The sequence below is a fragment of the Canis lupus genome, chromosome 14, assembly GCF_003254725.2.
Source record: "Canis lupus dingo isolate Sandy chromosome 14, ASM325472v2, whole genome shotgun sequence".
Lineage (NCBI taxonomy): Eukaryota > Metazoa > Chordata > Mammalia > Carnivora > Canidae > Canis > Canis lupus.
In genome coordinates this window covers 39,344,114-39,360,844 of record NC_064256.1, presented here as the reverse complement: position 1 = coordinate 39,360,844, position 16,731 = coordinate 39,344,114, and the positions used below count along the sequence as shown (strand labels likewise).

General features: G+C 41.7%; 1 protein-coding gene across 2 annotated transcripts in view; it reads right to left on the bottom strand.

Annotated features, from left to right (window-relative positions):
- Positions 1-16,731, bottom strand: part of NFE2L3 (NFE2 like bZIP transcription factor 3) — a 35,507-nt gene that overhangs the window by 4,428 nt on the left and 14,348 nt on the right. Inside the window, exon 2 of one of the 2 annotated variants that reach the window (XM_025464418.3) lies at positions 1,664-1,834. The exons of the other annotated variant lie outside the window; for it this stretch is intronic. Coding sequence (XP_025320203.1) covers positions 1,664-1,834 — 171 coding nt within the window. The remainder of the gene's footprint in view (positions 1-1,663; positions 1,835-16,731) is intronic. 2 annotated transcript variants of the gene reach the window in all.

Genomic DNA, 16,731 nt, shown 5'->3' with positions numbered 1-16,731 from the left:
GTAACGTTATTTGCAGAAAAGAAAGCCTTAATATTTAGAACTGATGGAAAGGTACAAAGTCTATTCTGCTTTAAGTGTATTATGGACTGATCCTCCAGGATATACAGATCTGTTTCATTAAATCTGTGCTTGTTCCCTTCTTCAGTGCCCCTACTGAGCCAGCCCCCTGGCTAGATCCACAGGAGACAAAGGGCTAAGATGAGAGGAAGGACTGATGTGCCTTAGAGACAGCTGAGCTCCCTTTCTTCCCAGGTTCCCTTCTGCCTTGATTTGGATAATGACTGTCCTCGAGAGTTTCCTTATTCTTGGTTTCCCTTAAACCTGCCCTCACCTCTTAAAAACAAACAAAACTTTCCCTCTCTTCAGAATCTCATTAGGTGTGTTGATACTTGCTTTCTAGTTGAGGGCCTTAACATCTGTTTAAAGTCCAGGCAACAGAATTATTCCACTACACTTAAGATTATAGAGAATAATTTTTCAGACATTTGGTTTCAAAGAACTTTGTTACTGTTTTTAAATACAATGGCCTTATTATTTTTGTTTAGCTGGGTATAGATCTTGCACAAAAATGGACAACTACGTAATCCTTACAGTTAATCCACAAGATGTATTCCATACTTTGAGTGAAATTTAGATTGCCAAGAAACGGTCAGTCTTTTTAAAGTCCACTTCTTAAAATTCTTCTAAAATTTAATGTTAAATATAAACATGTGGTTCTCTGGGGCAAGTCATGCTGAGAGGACCATCAGGGCGAGCCCTGGTTTAAGGTTCTGTGGAACCTTCAGGTCTGTCTTTGGAGTGTGTGTTTACCAGGCTTGTGGACTAGGGTGTCAGCAGGGGTGACCAGAAACCAGAGTAGGGCCCATATGAAAGAAGGAAGGGACACACAGGCTGCAGGAAGAATCTGTCATTCATCTTTCTATAACCTCTTCACACAGCCAAAGGGTATGGTTAGAGGAGCCAAAGAGGCTGTCCCACCCGGTCTGGCCAGAGATACAAAGCGGGCTCCTGAATTCAGAATGGTCTACCAGGAGACTAAATGAGGATTTGAGGCCAAGAATCAGCTGGTATTGAGGGGTAATTTGCCTTCAAGTTATTCTGCCTCAGTATCCCAGACCTAGCCAGCTTGGGTGCCCCTGCAGATGTCTGGTTAAGAATTCCTGGGTTTAGTAAGCCAGTCACCTCTTTATCCATTGCCATAGCAAACACAACAAAACCTGCTAGCAACTTCCTGAAGGGGTTTGTGTGTAATACATACAGTACCTCCTTCCCGCCCCACAACACACACAATCTTGAGTTTAACCAGAGACAACTAATTCGATGGGCTGATTCCTTTGTAAATCAAAAAGCCACTCACACAACTATAAAAGATACGTATTTTCATATATCTGATTTGCTTACAGTAGGGCACTTATGTGGGAAACTCCTTATCAACACATTGTCAAAACCAAAATCTACCTTACGGGGGCACCTGGTTAGTCTGCCTTCGGCTCAGGTCATGATCCCAATGTCCTGGGATCAAGCCTGATAACATGTCACATCATCTCCCTCTCCCTCTACCCCTCCCCACCATGTATGTATGTGCATGCTTTCTCTCAAGATCTTAAAAAATTCTACCTTATAGCCGAAATGGTAAAAGGCCGAGCTATTCTGATGTGCTTACCTCATTGCTAGATTCAGTGGGCTTTTCTGCCTCCCAGTCAGGATTATTTGCTATTTTACTTTCTTCATTCTTTTGTGATCTTTCTTGGGCTGATGATACTCTTTGCTCATTTTCCTCATTCTGAGAGCTATGATCCACAGCTTCATGCTTCTCTCTTAGTACTTCACTCCCCTATAAAAGTATCCCAAAATGTACTAAGTAGAAATCCATATTTCACCAAATAAGTCAAACAACCTTTAAAACTGCATTATACTTTATTCAGTGATCTTAAAAAAACCCAAGTCAAAAGCTACGACTGGCATTGCATTATTTCAGTATTAAAGAGTTAATTCTGAAACAAGGCCCAAGAACTCACTAAGACACTGGCTGTTGTAATATGCAGAATTTATAAAGCTCTAAGTTTAAACTACTTACAAATTTGATCATATTTAGGAATCAGTGTTGCTAGCAGGCAGTTTTTACTTAGTTTTCTGTTGAAAATAGATCAGTTAAGCTGGAAGCAACAGTGATCATATATATAAATAGAAAAGTCTGGAAAGTATTATTACAAAGTGTTAATTGTAGTTTTTTTCTGAAAGGTAAATAAGGTTGGGGAAGTTTGGGTAAAAAGTGTCTACATTTTATACATTTCTGTGCTTTTTGAATATTTTACAACAAATGTTACTTTTAAAGTCAGAAAAAAGATATTAAAAAAAGCGAACAAAACTTAAGACTGAATCTCCATAGGTATTTTCAACTGCTTACCCAGATGAACCCTACTTTTTAATCTAACTGGAAACTTAAGAGTTAACCATTAACATACACTGGTATACTGATACTTATATTAAAAGCATGCAATGTTTGCCTAACAATAACAGGGCCTCTCAAACTCTTTCAAAAGACCTATTTTTAATTTTTTCTTTAAGCAGCACCACCTCCAAATCTAAAACAGAGAAATGCTAATTTAAAAAATAAAAATAAATAAAAACACACGAAGGTCAAAGAAAGATAAAACATACAGATGCCAGAAACAAGGAGAGAAAACCTTTAAAAAAGGAAGCTGACATGCTAGTGGACCGCTTGGTTTTACTTCTCTGTTCACTTAACTGACTCCCTCCTGCAGCAGAGTTGTTCTTGTTCCTACTTCAGTCTCTACCAACAACCAGCTCCAGGGCTCAAGGACACTCACTGCTGCTGCTGCTCTATCCTCTTCTGTATCTAGGGTTTCCTGTCGAGATACTCCCACCAGCCTACTAACCTACAACCTCTCATCTTTAAAATCTCTCCCTCCTTTGATGTCCCATATTATTCTCTAGATTCCATCCCATTGTTCTGGTTCCTTTTAGAGCATCATCCTCCAGAGAGTCATCTGGACTCCTGCACTCTCTTTTGAACCTACTCCAGTGGGAATTCTGAAACATCTATTCAGGGTCTCCCCAGGTTGACAGTTCTCCAGGCTCACCTTACCAGACCCATCAGTCACATTTCCCTTATTACTCCCTCCTTCTGGAAAACGGGTTCTTACCTGGCATCCAGGTACCTTCTCTATTATCCTACTTCACCAACCACTTCTCTCTGGCTGAATTTTTTTTTTTTTTTAAGATTTTATTCATGAGAGACACACACAGGCAGAGGGAGAAGCAGGCTCCTTGCAGGAAGCCGGATGCGGGACTGGATTACTGGATCCCAGGATCCCAGAATCACGCCCTGAGCCAAAGGCAGATGCTCAACCACTGAGCCACCCAGGTGTCTTGTCTTTGGCTGATTCTTCAGCTCACCCTCAGGCACACCAAAAACTCTCCTTTCAGCTTGCGTTTGACGTAGGGCTCTCTGCTCACTGCCTCACCCCCTCACCCATGGCTTTGAAGCTTCAAGTTTCTATTTAAATATTACCATCATACTTTTATTTTATAAAAAGGCACTGTATTTCCCTCGCTTTTTTTCATAGTATTTAGCATCAGCTGAATGTTCTCTATCCCAATAGAATGCTAGCTTCTTAAGGGTAGAGGCTCTGTTTAGCTCCTGCATGCCCACTGCCTAGCCCAGGACCTGCCACATGATAGACCCTTACTAGGTATTTGTTGAATAGAGGAGCTCCCAGACACAGCATCTGAAGATTCTGATAGCGATCCACTTCCAATGGGTGAGCTGCCATTGTTTTATTTTAATCTTTCCTGCAATTACAAATCTGTTTGCTATCTAAATCTGGGGAAGGAAGGAAAAGCTGACTGACTGGTCATCACTCTTTTAATGTCTATCTTTTGCCAAGGCAAAGTTTCTTTTGTTAAGCCTGAAGATAATCAAATTCAAACTTCTGGATTCCTGAGGCAGCTAACTTACGAATTTGCTGTTGGTGGGCACAGGAGCTTCTAAATTCTATGATCTATTTTAGAGCCACGAAGCAAGCTCCCTTTCATTAACGTATAGTATGTGAGTTAATACAATACATATGGACACAACATGAACTTGCAAACACAAGAGTACGTTACGTCTAACATTACACAAACAAAACGGAACAAGCAGCTAATACAGGCCTGGATAGGAAACCAAGTAAGCTTTAGTCTGGGAAGACTTCGGGGAAAACTGAGACTTTAGTAATGGCTTTCCTAAAGACGCTGGAAGATAAACAATACAAGAAGCAGAAATTGGGTTAAAAGCCCTATCTTCTAACTAATTAAATAAAATGAATTAAATAGAATCCATAAGTCCATCTGAATATAAGTAAATGAGAGAAAAAGGAAATCCTTAAGGTAGAATGCAACTAATAAATAAAGGAGAATGACAGGGGCTAGAAAATCATTAATGGATGCTAAAACTAGGGAGTAAACAGTTTGATGAGAAACATTTAAATAGGGACACTACAAGAGAAACATGGCAAACCACCTCAGCCAAGAGGTAAACTCTATCATCACAAAATGGCAATAAAATCAATGTGCCACTTGATGGGGAAATACACACTTCTGTGGTATTCCTGTCCAAAATTCATAATCTCAACTCAATCACAAGGCAACATCAAAAATAAATTTTTAAAAATTGGGGCCATTTTATAAAGCAAATGACTGATGCTCTTCCAAAATCTAAAGGTCAAGAAATCCAAGACTGAGGAACTTTTCTCTACTAAAAGTGACTGAGAGACTTGGCAACTAAATACAATGTATAATCCTGAGTTGGATGCTGATCCAGGAGGAAAAGGTCTTATATGGGACATTTCCAGGACAATGGATAAAATGTGAATACGGATAGATTATAGTCTTAGATTTACATTAGTTTCCCGATTTTGATAATTTGGGTACTCAGAGACAAAATGGCTTTTATTCACTTTTACGTGTTCAGGTACTAAAGTATTTGGGTACTCAGACAAAATGTCTTTAATTCACTTTTACATGTTTCACAACAAAAATTATGCGTAGATGGATAGGTAGCTATAATTACAAAATAGAACAGTCAAATGGAGCAAAATGCAAACACCAGGTAAATCTGAGTAAAGGATATATACTATTCTTACAACTTTTTTAAAGTTTGAAATTATATCTCACTAATGAGTTGCCCTAAAAATCTGTACATGACAAAATTACTTTGGTCAAAGCAAGAGCAAAAGGTTGACCCAGAATTATTCTTCCATTAAATTTTCTGTTAATCTCTCTCTCTCTGTCATGAATAAATAAAATCTTAATTTTTTTTTCTGTTAATCTTATTTTCTCCCCAAAGTATACAATACTATCAATTGCCTTATGGTTTTCATCTCTCCTTTCCAACATTTACATTTCATATATCATTTTCTTGCCTTACTTGCTTTGGTTATACTTCCAGAATAATGTTCAATAATAATCGTGAAAAAGCTCTTGGTTGGTCTACTCTTGATTCTCTTACAACACTCCTTCATTTGACACTAGAGGTGTGCATTTCCACACACCAAGAAATTCTGCAACACAGGTGACTATCCTACAATTTAACTCAATTCTATCACTACCTCCCCTGAAGACTGCGTCAGATCCCACAGATTAGTCTCCTAAGACTGTCCACTCCCTCCCCTCCCTTCAAATGCCAAGTCCAAGTTGTTACCTGTGCTTCAGAATTGGCTATAAATCAGAGATTCTCACGACGCCCTCCCTTTGGATTTTATTTGCTAGAGTGGCTTACAGATCTCAGAAAACATTTTACTTACTAGGTTACCATTTTATTACAGAATATTATAACCAGGTACACAGAGCAAGTTACATGGGAAGGGGCATAGAAGTTCCACATGCAGGGCATGCCATTCTTTTTTTTTTTTTTTTTTTTAAGATTTATTCATTCATGAGAGGCACACAGAGAGAGGAACAGGCAGAGGGAGAAGCAGGCTCCACGCAGGAAGCCCAATGTGGGACTCTATCCCGGGACTCTGGGATCACAACCTGAGCCAAAGGCAGACGCTCAACCGCTGAGCCACCCAGGTGTCCCTCTGGCATGCCATTCTTGCACACCTCCACATGTACACCAACTTGGAAGTCTCTGAACCCTATCCTTCAGGGTTTTTATGGAGGTTTCATTAGGCATGATTGAATAAATCATTGACCATTGGTGACTGGACTAATCTCCAGTTGCTCTTGCTTCCACAGAGGTCTGAGAGGTAGGGGCGAAAAGTTCCAACCCACTAATCATCTGGCTGGTTCCCCTGGCATCCCACCTTTAAGGACTTTTCAAAAGTCACCTCATTAACATAAATCAAGAGTGGTTGCAAGGGGCTTGTTATAAATAACAAGACATGCCTTTTGCCTTTATGGCTCTGGAGCTGTTTTAAGAACTGAGGACAACAGACCAAATAGTATAGCAAAAGATGCTCCCATTGTTCTTAATTTTTAGGAAACCAAGAGTTTTGGAAGCTCTGGGCCAGAAAGAGATAAATACCAAAAAATAAATACCAAAAAATAATAAATAAATAAATAAATATCAATTAATACATATTGAGTGCCAAACACTATACTAGATGCTGTGGTTACAATAGGGAAAAAATACATTCAGAGTGCCCCTTAAGAGTTAAAGGGAGGAAGAAAGTTAATTACAAAATAAGTGATGGCAAGTGAAAGAAGAAAAGAGGAGACCTCCTTTAGAGTGTGGCCAGGGAAGAGCTCTCAGAAGAGATGGGTATTTGATGGAATCTGAAAAAACAGAGAAGAGCCATGTGAAAAGAGGAATGCACTAAAGGTACAGATAACCTCCAGTGTACTCGCGTGCCTGTTACCATAATGTATTTCCTTAGCTTCTTAATGATGGATACTTGTTTCCAATATTTCCTTTTAACAATATTAAAACGTCCTCATCCTTACATCTTTGTATGCATGTGCAAACAGAATAAATTTCTAGGATTTATGCTGGGTCAATAGATATGTGCATTTTTTATTTAATGGATTCTATCCAGTAGCCTTTCAAAAATGTTTGTGATAATTTAAATTCCTACCCACAGTGGATAAAAGTGCCAATTTGGTGCCAATTTGAAAATTGGTATCTCACTGTAATTTTACTTTCTCTTACTGAGGTTGAACATTTTTCACAAGCTTTAAAGCATTTGTATTTCCTTTTCTGTGAACTGTTTGTGGCTTCTGCCCATTTTTGTATTGGAGTATTAGTCTTTTTTCTTATTATTAACAGCACAGGATCATTTTTACTCCCCTTCTCCCATCCTGTCTGCAGAAATGCAAGAGTAGAAGTGGGGAGTCCAGTAAGAAGGCTACTGCAGTAATTTAAGGGAGAGTGGGGGAGAATCGGAAGAGGGTAGTAGGGAGGAGGGGCAAGCTGGCGGAAGAGTAGGGTCCCCAAATCACCTGTCCCCACCAAATTACCTAGAAAACCTTCAAATTACCCTGAAAATCTATGAATTCGGCCTGAGATTTAAAGAGAGAACACCTGGAATGCTACAGTGAGAAGAGTTCGCGCTTCTACCAAGGTAGGAAGACGGGGAAAAAGAAGTAAAGAAACAAAAGGCCTCCAAGGGGGAGGGGCCCCGCGAGGAGCCGGGCTGAGGCCGGGGCGAGTGTCCCCAGGACAGGAGAGCCCCGTCCCGGAGGAGCAGGAGCTGCACCGACCTTCCCGGGCGGAAAGGGGCTCGCGGGGAGTTGGAGCAGGACCCAGGAGGGCGGGGATGCCCTCGGGCTCCCTGGGACAGTAACAGACACCTGCGCCCCGGGAGATGCGCCGAGCTCCCTAAGGGCTGCAGCGCACACGGCGGGACCCGGAGCAGCTCGGAGGGGCTCGGGCGGCGGCTCCGCGGAGGGGGCTGCGAGGTTCCAGGAGCAGCTCGGGGGAGCTTGGGCGCCGCTCCGCGGAGGGGGCTGCCGGGCGGGAGCGCGAATCCAACAGCGCAGGCCCCGGAGCACAGGGCGCTGGGACACAGCCCGGGATCCGGCCTCCCCCGGGACAGGCAGAGGCTGGGAGGGCCCAGGACAGCGAGGACGCTCCTGCCCCGAGCTGAGCAGAGCAGCGGCCCCGCCCCGGAGCCTCCAGGCCCTGCAGACCGAGAGCTCCAGAGTTCCTGCCGGAGCTGAATCCAGGGCTGCAGAGCTGGCCCCGCCACTGGGGTTGTTCCTCCAGGGGCCTCGGGTTGTTCCTCCAGGGGCCTCACGGGGTAAACACCCCCCACTGAGCCCTGCACCAGGCAGGGGCACAGCAGCTCCCCCAACTGCTAACACCTGAAAATCAGCACAACAGGCCCCTCCCCCAGAAGACCAGCTAGACGGACAATTTCCAGGGGAAGCCAAGGGACTTAAAGTACACAGAATCAGAAGATACTCCCCGTGGTTCCTTTTTTTTTTTTGTTGTTGTTGTTGTTTTGTTTTGTTTTTGTTTTGCTTTTTGATTTGTTTCCTTCCCCCACCCCTTTTTTTCCCTTTCTTTCTTTTTCTTTTTCTTTCTCTTTTTCTTCCTTTTTTTTTTTTTCTCTTTCTCTTTTCTTTCCTTCTTTCTCTCCTCTCTTTTTCTCCTTTTCCCAATACAACTTGCTTTTGGCCACTCTGCACTGAGCAAAATGACTAGAAGGAAAACCTCACCTCAAAAGAAAGAATCAGAAACAGTCCTCTCTCCCAGAGTTACAAAATCTGGATTACAATTCAATGTCAGAAAGCCAATTCAGAAGCACTATTATACAGCTACTGGTGGCTCTAGAAAAAAGGATAAAGGACTCAAGAGACTTCATGACTGGCAGAATTTAGAGCTAATCAGGCAGAAATTAAAAATCAATTGAATGAGATGCAATCCAAACTAGAAGTCCTAACGACGAGGGTTAACGAGGTGGAAGAACGAGTGAGTGACATAGAAGACAAGTTGATAGCAAAGAGGGAAACTGAGGAAAAAAAAGACAAACAATTAAAAGACCATGAAGATAGATTAAGGGAAATAAAGGACAGCCTGAGGAAGAAAAACCTACGTTTAATTGGTGTTCCCGAGGGCGCTGAAAGGGACAGAGGGCCTGAATATGTATTTGAACAAATTCTAGCTGAAAACTTTCCTAATCTGGGAAGGGAAACAGGCATTCAGATCCAGGAAATAGAGAGATCCCCCCCTAAAATCAATAAAAACCGTTCAACACCTCGACATTTAATAGTGAAGCTTGCAAATTCCAAAGATAAAGAGAAGATCCTTAAAGCAGCAAGAGACAAGAAATCCCTGACTTTTATGGGGAGGAGTATTAGGGTAACAGCAGACCTCTCCACAGAGACCTGGCAGGCCAGAAAGGGCTGGCAGGATATATTCAGGGTCCTAAATGAGAAGAGCATGCAACCAAGAATACTTTATCCAGCAAGGCTCTCATTCAAAATGGAAGGAGAGATAAAGAGCTTCCAAGACAGGCAGCAACTGAAAGAATATGTGACCTCCAAACCAGCTCTGCAAAAAATTTTAAGGGGGACTCTTAAAATTCCCCTTTAAGAAGAAGTTCAGTGGAACAATCCACAAAAACAAGGACTGAATAGATATCATGAGGACACTAAACTCATATCTCTCAATAGTAACTCTGAACGTGAACGGGCTTAAATGACCCCAAAGGCGCAGGGTTTTAGACTGGATAAAAAAGCAGGCCCCATCTATTTGCTGTCTACAAGAGACTCATTTTAGACAGAAGGACACCTACAGCCTGAAAATAAAAGGTTGGAGAACCATTTACCATTCGAATGGTCCTCAAAAGAAAGCAGGGGTAGCCATCCTTATATCAGATAAACTAAAATTTACCCTGAAGACTGTAGTGAGAGATGAAGAGGGACACTATCTCATACTTAAAGGATCTATCCAACAAGAGGACTTACCAATCCTCAATATATATGCCCCGAATGTGGGAGCTGCCAAATATATAAATCAATTAATAACCAAAGTGAAGAAATACTTAGATAATAATACACTTATACTTGGTGACTTCAATCTAGCTCTTTCTATACTCGATAGGTCTTCTAAGCACATCTCCAAAGAAACGAGAGCTTTAAATGATACACTGGACCAGATGGATTTCACAGATATCTACAGAACTTTACATCCAAACTCAACTGAATACACATTCCTCTCAAGTGCACATGGAACTTTCTCCAGAATAGACCACATACTGGGTCACAAATCGGGTCTGAACCGATACCAAAAGATTGGGATTGTCCCCTGCATATTCTCAGACCATAATGCCTTGAAATTAGAACTAAATCACAACAAGAAGTTTGGAAGGACCTCAAACACGTGGAGGTTAAGGACCATCCTGCTAAAAGATGAAAGGGTCAACCAGGAAATTAAGGAAGAATTAAAAAGATTCATGGAAACTAATGAGAATGAAGATACAACCGTTCAAAATCTTTGGGATGCAGCAAAAGCAGTCCTAAGGGGGAAATACATCGCAATACAAGCATCCATTCAAAAACTGGAAAGAACTCAAATTCAAAAGCTAACCTTACACATAAAGGAGCTAGAGAAAAAACAGCAGATAGATCCTACACCCAGGAGAAGATGAGAGTTAATAAAGATTCGAGCAGAACTCAACGAAATCGAGACCAGAAAAACTGTGGATCAGATCAACAGAACCAGGAGTTGGTTCTTTGAAAGAATTAATAAGATAGATAAACCATTAGCCAGCCTTATTAAAAAGAAGAGAGAGAAGACTCAAATTAATAAAATCATGAATGAGAAAGGAGAGATCACTACCAACACCAAGGAAATACAAACGATTTTAAAAACATATTATGAACAGCTATACGCCAATAAATTAGGCAAACTAGAAGAAATGGACACATTCCTGGAAAGCCACAAACTACCAAAACTGGAACAGGAAGAAATAGAAAACTTGAACAGGTCAATAACCAGGGAGGAAATTGAAGCAGTCATCAAAAACCTCCCAAGACACAAGAGTCCAGGGCCAGATGGCTTCCCAGGGGAATTCTATCAAACATTTAAAGAAGAAACCATACCTATTCTCCTAAAGCTGTTTGGAAAGATAGAAAGAGATGGAGTACTTCCAAATTCGTTCTATGAGGCCAGCATCACCTTAATTCCAAAACCAGACAAAGACCCAACCAAAAAGGCGAATTACAGACCAATATCCCTGATGAACATGGATGCAAAAATTCTCAACAAGATACTGGCCAATAGGATCCAACAGTACATTAAGAAAATTATTCACCATGACCAAGTAGGATTTATCCCCGGGACACAAGGCTGGTTCAACACCCGTAAAACAATCAATGTGATTCATCATATCAGCAAGAGAAAAACCAAGAACCATATGATCCTCTCATTAGATGCAGAGAAAGCATTTGACAAAATACAGCATCCATTTCTGATCAAAACTCTTCAGAGTGTAGGGATAGAGGGAACATTCCTCGACATCTTAAAAGCCATCTACGAAAAGCCCACAGCAAATATCATTCTCAATGGGGAAGCACTGGGAGCCTTTCCCCTAAGATCAGGAACAAGACAGGGATGACCACTCTCACCACTACTATTCAACATAGTACTGGAAGTCCTAGCCTCAGCAATCAGACAACAAAAAGACATTAAAGGCATTCAAATTGGCAAAGAAGAAGTCAAACTCTCCCTCTTCGCCGATGACATGATACTCTACATAGAAAACCCAAAAGTCTCCACCCCAAGATTGCTAGAACTCATACAACAATTTGGTAGCGTGGCAGGATACAAAATCAATGCCCAGAAGTCAGTGGCATTTCTATACACTAACAATGAGACTGAAGGAAGAGAAATTAAGGAGTCAATCTCATTTACAATTGCACCCAAAAGCATAAGATACCTAGGAATAAACCTAACCAAAGAGGTAAAGGATCTATACCCTTAAAACTATAGAACACTTCTGAAAGAAATTGAGGAAGACACAAAGAGATGGAAAAATATTCCCTGCTCATGGATTGGCAGAATTAATATTGTGAAAATGTCAATGTTACCCAGGGCAACATACACGTTTAATGCAATCCCTATCAAAATACCATGGACTTTCTTCAGAGAGTTAGAACAAATTATTTTAAGATTTGTGTGGAATCAGAAAAGACCCCGAGTAGCCAGGGGAATTTTAAAAAAGAAAACCATATCTGGGGCATCACAATGCCAGATTTCAGGTTGTACTACAAAGCTGTGGTCATCAAGACAGTGTGGTACTGGTACAAAAAGAGACACATAGATCAATGGAACAGAATAGAGAACCCAGAAGTGGACCCTGAACTTTATGGTCAACTAATATTCGATAAAGGAGGAAAGACTATCCATTGGAAGAAAGACAGTCTCTTCAATAAATGGTGCTGGGAAAATTGGACATCCACATGCAGAAGAATGAAACTAGACCACTCTCTTTCACCATACACAAAGATAAACTCAAAATGGATGAAAGATCTAAATGTGAGACAAGATTCCATCAAAATCCTAGAGAAGAATACAGGCAACACCCTTTTTGAACTCGGCCACAGTAACTTCTTGCAAGATACATCCACGAAGGCAAAAGAAACAAAAGCAAAAATGAACTATTGGGACTTCATGAAGATAAGAAGCTTTTGCACAGCAAAGGATACAGTCCACAAAACTAAAAGACAACCTACGGAATGGGAGAAGATATTTGCAAATGACGTATTAGATAAAGGGCTAGTTTCCAAGATCTATAAAGAACTTATTAAACTCAACACCAAAGAAACAAACAATCCAATCATGAAATGGGCAAAAGACATGAACAGAAATCTCACAGAGGAAGACATAGACATGGCCAACATGCACAGGAGAAAATGCTCTGCATCACTTGCCATCAGGAAAATACAAATCAAAACCACAATGAGATACCACCTCACACCAGTGAGAATGGGGAAAATTAACAAGGCAGGAAACCACAAATGTTGGAGAGGATGTGGAGAAAGGGGAACCCTCTTACACTGTTGGTGGGAATGTGAATTGGTGCAGCCACTCTGGAAAACTGTGTGGAGGTTCCTCAAAGAGTTAAAAATAGACCTGCCCTACGACCCAGCAATTGCACTGTTGGGGATTTACCCCAAAGATACAGATGCAATGAAACGCAGGGACACCTGCACCCCGATGTTTATAGCAGCAATGGCCACGATAGCCAAACTGTGGAAGGAGCCTCGGTGTCCATCGAAAGATGAATGGATAAAGAAGATGTGGTTTATGTATACAATGGAATATTACTCAGCTATTAGAAATGACAAATACCCACCATTTGCTTCAACGTGGATGGAACTGGAGGGTATTATGCTGAGTGAAGTAAGCCAGTCGGAGAAGGACAAACATTATATGTTCTCATTCATTTGGGGAATATAAATAATAGTGAAAGGGAATATAAGGGAAGGGAGAAGAAATGTGTGGGAAATATCAGAAAGGGAGACAGAACGTAAAGACTGCTAACTCTGGGAAACGAACTAGGGGTGGTAGAAGGGGAGGAGGGCGGGGGGTGGGAGTGAATGGGTGACGGGCACTGGGTGTTATTCTGTATGTTAGTAAATTGAACACCAATAAAAAATAAATTTAAAAAAAAGAATAAAAGAAAAAAAAAGGAAGAGGGTAGTAGGTAACAAAGTGGAACAATTTATGGACTATGGAAAAAAGAATACACAGGAGTTGCTGACAGACAAGAATACACAGGAGAAGGAAATGGGAGGGGCAGCCCCGGTGGCTCAGCAGTTTAGCACCGCCTTCCGCCAAGGGCATGATCCTGGAGACCCAGGATTGGGTCCCATGTCGGGCTCCCTGCATGAAGCCTGCTTCTCCCTCTGCCTGTGTGTGTCTCTGCCTCTCTCTCTGTGTGTCTCTCATGAATAAATAAATAAAATCTTAAAAAAAAAAAAAAAAAAAGGAAGGAAATGGGAGATAAAGAGAATTAAGGATGATTTCTAGATTTCTGGCTTAAAAATATGGTGGACAGTTCTAGAGAGAAGAGGGGAAACACAGTTCTTCCATTTTGGATATATTAGATTTGAGATATCAAAAGTCAAGTAGAAATGTCCATTACGCTGTGAGATGAGAATCTGGAATTTAGAGTGAATGTTTGAACTTCCAGGGAACACATCAACAACAGCAGCAGCAACAAAACCCCACAGAAAAAAATGAAATTCCAGCGAGAGTACATGGAAAGGGCTCGGCAGTGGGTCCCAAGGAGCCACAGCATTCCGAGGTCAGGCAGAGGAGCCAGCCAAGAGCCTGAGGACAGGAAGTGAGGTTCAGGGGGAAGCCAGAGGACAGCAATGTCTCAGCATCTGCAAGTGTTTCAAGAAGAATGGAGTGGTTGATGATGCTGAATGCTGCTTGGAGGTTGCACAAGGTAAGGACAGAAAAGTCTTCACTGGGTTTGGCAATAAGAAAGTTGTTGGTAACCTTCAAAAAAATCAATTTAGGGTAGAAGCCAGTGGTACTGTGTAGAAGAGTAAAAATGGGAGCTGACAAATTGGAAACAGCAGACTGGGGACTTTTCAGGAATGGTGGCTGTGAAATGAATAGAGATATGGATCAGAGTAGTGTTTTGTTTGAAGAGGAGAGAAACTAGAGTACATTTGTAGGAGAATGATTTAGGAGAAAGGGTAACAATAAAGCAAGGTCCTCCAGAAGGTGATAGAGGATGGATTCCAAAGTACACGTGGCAGGGCTAATTCAGAAACAAGTTAGTTAAAGCCTTTATTTCAGGACAAGGAGTAGGAAATGGATGGAAGCTTTGAGAATTCAGTAGTGGGAAAACCTATCCTTATTTTTGAAAGGTATTTTTAAAAAGAATTTTAAAATATATCCACAAATTATTTGACACAGTTTTCTTCAAAAGGTAAAGCTCAATTCCCCTTCCCTTGAGCTGGACCTAGTGAACCACTTCTAACAAGCAAGGTGGATGTGATGGTTATGACACTGGTTTCTCCCTGCCCCCATCACTTTTTCTAGTGGAAGTCATCACTGGTGTTGGAAAGATCGAGCTCTCCGGAGAGGCCTACTCCACGAAGAACTGAGGCTTCTCGCTAACAGGCATGACTGATCCATCTTGGAAGTGGATAAACACAACCCACCCGACACCCTGATCACAACCTAGGAGACCCTGAATGAGAACCATCGAGCCAAGCTGCTACAGAATTTCTGATAATACATACTTGTATTAAGCCATTAAATTTGGGACAATCTGTCATTCAACAATGGAGAACATAAACATTTATTTTTAAAGATTTTATTTATTCATGAGACACAGGTAGAGGGAGAAGCAGGCTCCATGCAGGGAGCCCGATGCAGGACTCCAACCCGGGTCTCCAGGATCTTGCCCTGGGTCGAAGGCAGATGCTAACCCACTGAGCCGCTGAGCCACCCAGGGACCCCCCCGGATAACATAAACATTTAAAAAGTTTTTTGCATCTACATTTTTTGTATGCCTTGCTAATATTTTATTTAATGTTCTGCATGAATATGCATAAAAGTGATTCTTAGATTTTTGTGATGCATTTTTTTTTAGGTCTTGGTATCACTACTGTGCTGGTTTTGAGAAAAAAAAAAAAAAAAAAAAGAATTGGGAAGCTTTATGTTACAGAGTTCCCTACTGGAAAGCCTGAAGATTTCCTCTTGAATTTTCCTGCACCAGTATACATTTTTTAACTTCTTAAAGAAATTATGCTGACGATGTTTTCAACTGCTTTCACGGGATATGCCAAAAAGCCCTCCAAAAAGGCCGTTCTAATTTACATGGTCATCAGTGGCATTTGGACATACCCACTTCCTCACACCCCACCTATTCTGGATCTCTTAGTATTTTGCTGATGAAAAGGTTAAAAATGCAGCTCACTAGGCAGCAATATCTTAGAGCTCTCAATGTATCCATGAAGCAATTGATGACATAAAGACAGCAGAGGCTGGGCTCTAGATTCAAGTCGGGGACAGAGTCTACACGGAGAAGGATTGCTGACTATCATTAAGGATGGAGGCATGAAAAAAAAAAAAAAGGATGGAGGCATGAGAAGCTGGCTGCAGGAGTCAAGGGAGGAAAGTCACAGTAGGAGCAGGGATTTGAGCTGTGCTGCCTTCAGGTATTTCTTCTTCCTCTCTGGCCACAGAGAGGGAGGCGGGAGAGGCAGGTGGTGAAACCTGGAGCACTTCGTTTCACTGTTGAGTACCTATCTAGTCTCCTGAGAGGGCCCTTGCCAGTTCTGACTCTCCGAGGGTCTAAGAAAGTGGCTACAGAATTTATCCCCCAAAGCAGTCCATTTTTGAAAGGGTAAGAGGACGCTAGTAACAATGAAGCTGGACAAGAGGCTCAAACTAAGACCATCCCAAAAGGCTGCCCTGTCTAGGAGGCTGCAGGGGACAGGAGACTGCTAACCACCAAGAATCTCAATGGCAGGTGGAATTCCAGAGAACTGGGGAAGAGAGATGGTTTAATATGCACAGGTTTAAGCATTTAGTATTTTCTCTTAAAGACACATACTGTTATTTTTGTGGAAGGATTTTAAAATTAATTTGTCAGAGCGAGCACAAGCAGGGGACGTGGCAGGCAGAGGGAGAGGGAGCAGCAGACTCTCAACTGAGCAGAGAGCCCAATGTGGGGCTCAATCCCACGACCCTGAGATCATGATCTGAGCTGGAAGCAGATGCTTAACTAACTGAGCCACCCAGGAGCCCCT